Source organism: Sciurus carolinensis, chromosome 2, assembly GCF_902686445.1.
Source record: "Sciurus carolinensis chromosome 2, mSciCar1.2, whole genome shotgun sequence".
Taxonomy (NCBI): Eukaryota; Metazoa; Chordata; class Mammalia; order Rodentia; family Sciuridae; genus Sciurus; species Sciurus carolinensis.
Genome location: NC_062214.1, coordinates 126,986,989 through 126,996,039, shown reverse-complemented (window position 1 = coordinate 126,996,039; position 9,051 = coordinate 126,986,989). Strand labels below are relative to the sequence as shown.

The 9,051-nt window shown below is 45.5% G+C and overlaps 1 protein-coding gene across 2 annotated transcripts; it reads left to right on the top strand.

The window, feature by feature from the left end:
- Positions 1 to 398: 398 nt before the first annotated feature.
- LOC124977216 (cathepsin G-like) lies at positions 399 to 3,060 on the top strand. Of its 2 annotated transcripts, none has more exons than XM_047540627.1 (5): positions 399 to 462; positions 1,218 to 1,365; positions 1,807 to 1,942; positions 2,145 to 2,210; positions 2,789 to 3,060. In XM_047540627.1, exons 1-5 carry the CDS (start codon positions 408 to 410, stop codon positions 2,960 to 2,962), a joined length of 579 nt encoding a protein of 192 aa, XP_047396583.1. In that variant the 5' UTR covers positions 399 to 407; the 3' UTR covers positions 2,963 to 3,060. The 2 variants fall into 2 exon arrangements, with proteins under 2 accessions (XP_047396583.1, XP_047396582.1); XM_047540626.1 differs by having other exon boundaries at positions 2,145 to 2,399.
- Positions 3,061 to 9,051: the final 5,991 nt, after the last annotated feature.

The following is a 9,051-nucleotide window of genomic DNA, read 5'->3' as shown; positions in this document are numbered from 1 at the left end:
GGACTGAATCTGGAATCCCAGAGGGATAGAAAATGGAGGAAGCAGGCAGCTGCCAGCGTCCTTGCCTTACAGGGGATACTGAGGTCTTCAATGGATTGAGGCTTCTGGGACACACTGCTCAAAGACCCCTCCTTGTTGCCCTGGGTCCCCATTTCTGCTATCAGCACTGACTCAGCAGCCATGTGAGACATCAGGACGTTGGCTTGGATTTTTCTCCCTTCGCCTGGCTCCCTGTCAGTTGCGGGCAAACCTCCTGGGCAGCCCTGGATGACGAAACCTACCACACCACCAGGAAAACGGGGCTGTGAATTCTCAAGCCCCCTCCTCCCTTTCCTTCCTCTCCTGAAGGCTAAAAGCCTGACAGGAGGAGGCACTCACACCAACTGACTGGGCAGCCTTCAAACAAGATGCAGCCACTCCTGCTTCTGTTGGCCTTTCTCCTCCCGCCTGGGGCTGAAGCAGGTGAGTGACCCAACCCAACCTGAGAGACCTGATCCCATCCCAGACTCTGGAGCCAGCCAGACTGCCTCAGCACATCCTAATTCTGTATCATTGAACAAGGTATTTGAATCCACATTTCCTCAGTTTCCTCATCTATAAAATGGAAATAATATTTAGACCAAGCTCATAGAGTTGCCATGCAAGTTAAATCGGTAAAGGTATATAGAAGTCTTAGAATTGTGCCTGGCACGTAGTAAGTGCTATATAAATAAGGTCATGTAAATTCATCCTGTAACCCAAGTGTCAAAGCCCAGGATAAGGATGCGCAACGGCAGTCCCAGCAGCTCCTGCGTAGGTACTCCAACACCAGTCTCATGCTGCCCATGAGTGGGCTCAGAGGGATATGGGAAGCTCCATAAGGAAGGAAGTGCCAGGGAACTTCAAGGAGCTCTCATACTCACGACAGCAGGTTTCCTCCATACTGAGGCTAAAGCTGGCCCTGCCTAGAGTGAGCCTTGTTCTCCCCTTGGTGGGTGGAGGAACGAACGGAGTTCTGAAGGGAAGTGGGTCTCCCTTCAAGTCAGCAGTGATTCCTGCAGAGCCTTGAAGCTCTCTCCCAACGCCTAGTGCCTCAGATCCATCCTCACCACAGCTGCTCCCTGTCCTGCATCATCTCTACTGCCCTCCCCATCTTCCTGTCTTTCTAAAGCCACTAACCTGGGAACCACACTACAGGGGCTCAAGCCCAGAGGTAAGTGTTGAACCCTTCCTTCCAGGGAAGATCATTGGAGGCCGGGAGGCCAGACCCCATTCCTACCCCTACATGGCATATCTTCGGGTCCAGGGCTCAGAAGGTCGGCACACTTGCGGGGGGTTCCTCGTGCGAGAAGACTTTGTGATGACAGCAGCTCATTGCTGGGGAAGGTGAGGAGCTCAGGTGAGGGCAGCAGGGAGCGGGCAGAAGACCTCCCTGGAGGAACCATCTGAAAGCAACACTGTAGTAATGAAAGGTAAAAGAGAGACCAGGTAGGACTGGGGAGCGGAGCAGTAGAGGTAACAGGCCAGTGTAAAAATGACCACAAAGAACAATAGGAGGAGATGGAAAACACATACTGGGGCTCAAAATGTGAACTCAAGTTATTTCTCAGTTTAACCTGGAAGAGCAAACCTTAAGGTCATGGTCCCCTGCCATCCCCAGTTCAGGGCCCCTGAGAAACAGAGGGCAGGGCTCCAGCCCCTCCCATCGCCTCCACTCTCTCCAGCTGCAGCCTTGCCCTGCCCTGGGCTGCCCATCTGCACTGCAGAGCTGCTGGACCCAAGCTCCTGCTGCTCATACTTACCTCTAGGCCAACCTTCCCTTCACAGTCTTATAAATGTCACTCTGGGAGCTCACAACATCCAGAGACAGGAAAGGACCCAGCAACACATCTCTGTGCTCAGAGCCATCCGCCACCCTGACTACAATCCATGGAACATCCAGAATGACATCATGTTACTGCAGGTACTGTTTGCCTGGCCCTGGGGACCCGGCCCTAGCCAGCAATCTTCCAATGTAGTGACTTCACTGTGTTCTGGGACCATGGGAGAGGAGACCAGAGCAGGGCTGGTGGGAGTGGGGCAGGGATGAGGCAAGTACTGTCCCAGCAGTCCCTAAGCTTTATAAGGGTCCAGCTGAGAAGGAATGCCCATACTCTCTCTGGCAGCTGAGCAGCAGAATCAGGCAGAATGCAGCGGTGAGGCCTGTGGCCCTGCCTCAAGCCGGGAATGGGGTGAGTCCTGGGACCTTGTGCACAGTGACCGGCTGGGGCCTGGTCAGCCTGAACAGGTTACCAAACAGACTCCAGGAGGTGCAGCTGAGAGTGCAGAGGGACCAGGTGTGCAGCAGACGCTTTGCTTTCTACACCGGCCAGACCCAGATTTGTGTGGGGGTCCCTCGAGAGAGGAAGAATGCCTTCAGGGTAAGGGCATGGACCACTGCTAACATTTCCTAGAACAGACTCCTTCCCCACAGCCTCAGCCTGGGGTCAGACCAAGGTCCGGTGGGGATTTTTTCCCTCATCAATCCAGTCCCCAGAGATGAGGGTGGAAGACCCACAGCACTACATGGGCAGCATTTCCCTGGGAAGGAAAAGGTCCCTAGACTCAAATTGAGCTGGAAGAGCAGCCTCAGATGGTGCTAAAGCCCAGAAGCTGAGGGTCCAGAATCTCAACTCCTGTCCCCCAAAGCCCCATCTCACACACACTAGCAACTAAAGGAGCCCCACCCTGCCTTCTCGGAGAGCTACAGCTTTGGGGCAGCAGGAGCAGGGTGGCCCAGCTTAGTGTTCTTTCCCCTCTGTGCCCACAGGGAGACTCCGGTGGCCCTCTGGTATGTAACAACGTGGCCCAGGGCATTGTCTCCTATGGAGCTAACAATGGGACCCCTCCTGCAGTCTTCACCCGGATCTTGAGCTACCTACCCTGGGTACAGAGAACAATGAGGCGCTTCAAATGGGAGGATCAGACTGAAACCCCTCTATGACTCACTCTTTTTTCTTTGGGGCATAGGCCAGCTCCAAGGGATTGCCAGAGCTCTAATAAATGTCCGTCTACAGTGTAAATATTTGCTACTAAACATCATTTAGTGTTGTCTTAGTCTGTTTGAATGGCTACAACAAAATACCACCTACCAGGTAGCTTATAAAAGCAGACATTTATTCGCACAATGCTGGAAGCTGGAAGGTCTGTGACCAAGGAGCCAGCAGGTTCAGGTCTGGTGAGGGCTGCTTCCTGGTTCCACCGTCATCCTCTCGTTGTGTCCTCCTGTGGTGGGAAGGGCAAGGAAGTTCTGCGGGGTCTCTTTTATAAGGGCACTCATCCTATTCACTAGGGCTCTGCCCTCATGATGGAATCACCTCTCATGCCCCACCCACACTCCAGATACCATGACATTGGGAATTAGGTTTCAACATGTAAATTTTGTAGGAACACAAACATTCAGTATATTGAATGCACATACACAATAGAGTGTACCAGAATTCAGTGGAGCTCTTCTAGGAAAATGAGTCTTACCCAGAACAAATCAACCACATACCCTGACTCTCAGGATGAACTTCTTCCCTCCTTTAATCCATACATGTCCTCTCTCCTTTATCTCACTTTCCCCACCAACTTGGGAAGCACTGGAAAAACATATCTCTCCCTAGGGTGAGACTCTCCATTCTGTGGGAGAATCCCACTATTCCGTATTGAAGCATTCCTTGATTAAAACTGGGTGCCATTAATGTGCACAAAGAGGCAGATCAAAGGAGCAGAACCAAAATTCCATTAAAGGCCCAATTTAATATATGATGAAGGCAACATCTCAAATCACTGGGGGAAATAACTTTTAATAAATGGATACAACTAGATAGCTATTTGGGGTGGGGGACAGAAAAAAATGGGTCCTTTACTCATACTATGCTCCAAAATAAGTCTCAAATGAATCAGAAATCTAAATGCAAAAAAAAAAATTTAAACTATGCATGTACAAGAAGAAAAAATAAAAAGATTTGCATGTTTAAACAAATCCCCATGATTGTAGGTGCACATTTCAAAATAGCCCAAAAAAAAGGGAGGTAAGCCAAGTGTCCATCAATAGCCCTAGCTCTTGACCTAAAACCTCACACCACACCAACCCTACTGTACTATAAACTAACATTTTCTTTATCACTGTGATTAAGTTTGCTTCTCATATTTGATACTCTGAGGTAATGCAAACTACACAAAATGTTTACTAAAATAACAATTTGTTCACCCTAAAGATTATCACATGACTATCTACATTGATATTATATTTAAGTAGATTACTGAACTCACATAATTTAAAATCAGGCTTTAAGTATCTTAAAGTAACTGCACAGAAACAGTTGTGAAGGTTTTTTAGGTACATCAAAATGTTAATTACTATCCTTCCTACCCCCATACCCCTTCCCCTCCCTTCACTCCCCTCTACCTAATATAAAGTAACTCTATTCTTTCCTAGTGCCCCACCTCTTGTGAATTAGCACCAGAGAAAACATCCGGCCTTTGATTTTTTGGGATTGGCTTATTTCACTTAACATGATATTCTCTGATTCCATCCATTTACCAGCAAATGCCATACTTTCATTCTTTTTTAAAGTTAAGTAATATTTCGTCTTATATATATATATACCACATTTTCTTTATCCATTCATCTGTTGCATAAATGCATTCTACTGTCATGTATATCCAATTAGAACAAATTTTTTAAATTTTTAAAAAAGAATATATCTTTGTGACTCAATAAAACCAATTCATTTAATTTTCATAAGTTTTTATTTTGTCAAGATGACTGATGTGAAAAAAAAATACTAGTTTCTCATTGCCTCAGTTACAGCCTCCCACAGGATACCAGACCAACAGCGGGAAAGCCTCCTTGAGACCCAGGTTTCTGACTGCTATAGTTTGAAATTGGTTTGGGCACCCCACTTCAAGGTTTCATGGGTTAAAATTTAATGTCTGTTGTGGGGTTTTTTAAGAGGGTGAAAACAATACGACTATGGTGTTTAGAGGTGGGCCCTTTGGTAGGTGATTGGGATCAGATAAGGTCATTAGGGTAGAGCCCTCTTATTGGATTCTGGTGGCTTTATAAGAAAAGAGAGAGAGACACACACAAGTATTCCCTGTCTCTTTCCCCGTGATACTCTGTACCACCTTGAGTCTCTGCCCACAAGGAAGCCACTAACAGATAAGGCCCGAGACCTTGCACCAGAAATGTGAGCCAAAACAAATGTCTTTCCTTTACAAAGAAAAAAGTTAATTACTCCTTGCAGAATGACATTTACCATCTAAATTGCTGCAGTTTCTATAATCTTAAATCAACTTATCACCAATCAGATCTTTTGTCAATTTTGTGAATTTTGTCATTATTTTATGTGTAACTCTTATCAAAAAGTCTCTTGTCTAATATTCAATAGAAACCATCTATTAACCAAATTCTAATCACCTTTAACAATCTTTAACAATTCACCGTCATTCTCCATATTTTCAAACTGCCCGTAGGAATCACCTGTTACTTGCATGCTCTAGGGGATGACAGGCTCAGCTTTACGTGGTTGCATTGGCAAATGGGAAGAACGCTTGTCAGTGGGGAGGAGATGAGAGTAGTGCAAGAGTTCCCCCATTCAGCCCTTCCCTCTCTGACATTTACTTAGAGCCCCAAAGCATTGCCCAGGCTCAGACTCAGTCCTGAGTCCTGTCCTGAGGGCAGATGCATCTTGTTTCAGATCTTTCAGTCAGCTCTTTGTCTCTGGCTGCCCTGCCAGGAAGGATTCCACAGACTTCCAAAGGCACTTGATACCTTCTGACATGAGCCAGCTCTGACTACACCTTGGTTCTCCTTGCTTTTCCATATGCTCCAGCAGCCCAGCCCGTGTGAGCATGCATACACACACACACACACACGCGCAGGACTTTCCTCTCACTGCCTCACCAGGGTCCTGACCCTCTGACATGGGTAAGTCTGGGCTCCAAAGGAATCTTCCTCTGACGGGAAATGCACCTGGAAAGCCCAGGTGATCCGTGTGGCTCTCCTCGTAACCGAACCCATGTGAACAAGTGCCACGGGCTAGGCTGAGGGTCACCTGAGAAACCTAGATACACTTGCCACACCAGGCCTCATTCAAACCTCCCTATGCAGTTTTCCACAGCCATCTGCATTCTCATGATGACTGGCAGAGTTCCTCTGTGTGGAGGCTGGGCTGGGTCCTGCACATCTGTCCATGTTCAGAACACTCCCACTGCTTACTCACTCATTGGCCTCACCATATTTCAGTCCACTCCTTCATTTTTTTGTATTTTTTTATTTTTTGTTCTATTTAGTTGTACATGACAGAATGTATTTTGATTCATTGTACACAAATGGAGTACAACTTTTCATTTCTCTGGGTGTACACGATGTAGAGTCACACCATTCATGTAATCATATATATATATCATGTATATAGGGTAATGATGTTTGTCTCATTCCACCATCTTTCCTTCCCCCGCCCCCTCCCCACCCTTCATTTCCCTCTCCACAATCCAATATTCCTCCATTCTTCCCTTATCCCTTCTCCATCTCATTATGTATCAGCATCCACTTATCAGAGGAAACATTTGGCCTTTGGCTTTTTGGGATTAACTTATTTCACTTAGCATGATATTCTCCAACTCCGTCCATCTACCTGCAAATGCCATAACTGTATTCTTCTTTATGAGAGTAATATTCCATTGTGTATATATACCACAGTTTCTTTATCTATTCATCTATTGAAGGACATCTAGGTTGGTTCCACAATCTAGCTATTGTGAATTAGGCTGCTATGAACATTGATGTGTCTGCGTCACTGTATGTAGTATGCTGATTTTAAGTCATTTGGGTATAAATGAACAAGTGGGATAACCAGGTCAAACAGTGGTTCCATTCAAAGTTTTCTGAGGAATCTCCATACTGCTTTCCAGAGTGGCTGCACAAATTTACAAACCTACCAGCAATGTATGAGTGTACCTTTTTCCCCACAACCTTGCCAACACCTGTTATTGCTTGTGTTCTTGATAACAGACATTCTAATTGGGATGAGATGAAATCTTAGGGTAGTTTTGATTTGCATTTCTCTAACTACTAGAGATGTTGAACATTTTTTCATATATGTGTTGATCAATTGTATATCTTCTTCTATGAAGTGTCTGCTCAGTTCCTTAGCCCATTTACTGATTGGGTTATTTGTATTTTTGGTGTTAAGTTTTTTGAGTTTTTTTATGAATTCTGGAGATTAGTACTCTATCTGAAGTGCATGTGGTAAAGATTTTCTCCCACTCTGTAGGCTCTCTCTTCAGATTGCTGATAGTTTCCTTTGCTGAGAGAAAGCTTTTTAGTGTGAATTCATCCCATTTATTAATTCTTGATTTTGTCTCTTGCACTTAGGAGTCTTGTTAAGGAAGTCTGGTCCTAAGCCAGCATGATGAAGATTTGGGACTACTTTTTCTTCTCTTTGGTGCAGGGTCTCTAGTCTAATTCCTAGGTCCTTGATTCATTTTGAGTTGAGTTTTGAGCAGGGTGAGAGATAGGGGTTGAATTTCACTTTGCCGCATATGGATTTCCAGTTTTCCCAGCACCATCTGTTGAAGAGCCCACCTCTTCTCACAGCTGGTGGCCTCCCTTCTGGGCCACACCAACCATGCTGACCATGTGGGCCTCTCAGCTGCCCTTTGTGTGAGAATGGCATGGAAGGTCCCACTCCTCCATCCATCAAATAACAAAGAATTGTAGTATCAGACAACTTCTTGAGCAATGTTGGACCCTGAAGATACAATGGTAAGTGTGACAAATGCCTAACAACCTGGTGCTGGGGTGACCTCAGTCTGTACTTCACAAATCCTTGGGTTTTGTTCTCAGAGTCTCCTGTGAGCAAGATTGGGGTGAAAAATCAATAGAAAGTAAGAATATCCAGTTCTAACGTAAACACCACAACTTCTATTTTTATCACACAATACTGGTATTATTTCATATGACAATAGAAAATATGAATGGTAGGAATTCATGGACATTTGTTCAAGGTCATGTTCCATGGGTCAAATCATATTATGTCCAGAAAAGGAGGAGAGGAAAGAAATTAGACCACACCCCAACATATGGAGTCCCAGCTGCCCATAGGTTTTAAATATGTGGCACGTGTTCAATTTTACCTGGAGGAAAAATATGCCTCTGTTAAAAAGAAAAAGCATGGAAACAAAGTAATGTACAATAATATCCTTCTCCTTTAAGATATAAGTCTGAGAAAGGAGACTGACCCTCACAGTCATTCAGTGAGCACTCCACAGAAACAGGGTTGCCTGGTCTCTATCACCAGGCCACAACTCCTCCATTCAGGAGTTTTAGCTCCTCACACTCTCTTTTTTCCAACATCTGTGCCATGTGGTCATGCAGACTGCTCTCACACATCTGAAAAGGATGCCCCTAGGTGTTCCATCACATCCTGCCTCTGAACTGGCAGTGGCCTCCCTGGGGCTTCCCACCATCTGCATATCTCCTTTAGAGGGGAGAGTCAGAGTTTCCTGGGTGTCCTCATGAATCCCTCTACTAGTGTAACTCTCCAAATTCCTACCACTCCTTTCTGAAAGCTCAAGAAGAGAGAGTGAAAGGAGAAGACCAAGGGAAAGTGATTGCCTGAGAACAGGTGACCTGAAGACTGTGGGCAGGGAGTAGAGCCCAGGGGAAAGCTCAGAGATGACCTCAAGAGTTCAGGGAAACTTCTCTGTCAAAAAAGACAATAAGACTCTCAATAGTTCATGCAGTCAGTCAAATGAAGGGGGTTTGGAGTCAAATTTAGATAGCATGCCTCCCAGAGTCATTAGGAAACATGTCATTCTCTTCTCTCAGCACTGTTTCAACAGGGGCCCACAGCTACATTATGGCCCAGTGCTATAATGTACAGCATTCTGCCAAACCTTTTTGGAGAATGCTATTCTGAGCAGCACCTTTAGGATGGATCACTACTTTAGAAACAGTCTAACATTTAGAAAATGGAAATAACTAAAGGTGGTCTCCTATGTTCTGAGCATAGTCATTTTCAGGGGACACTAAGCCCA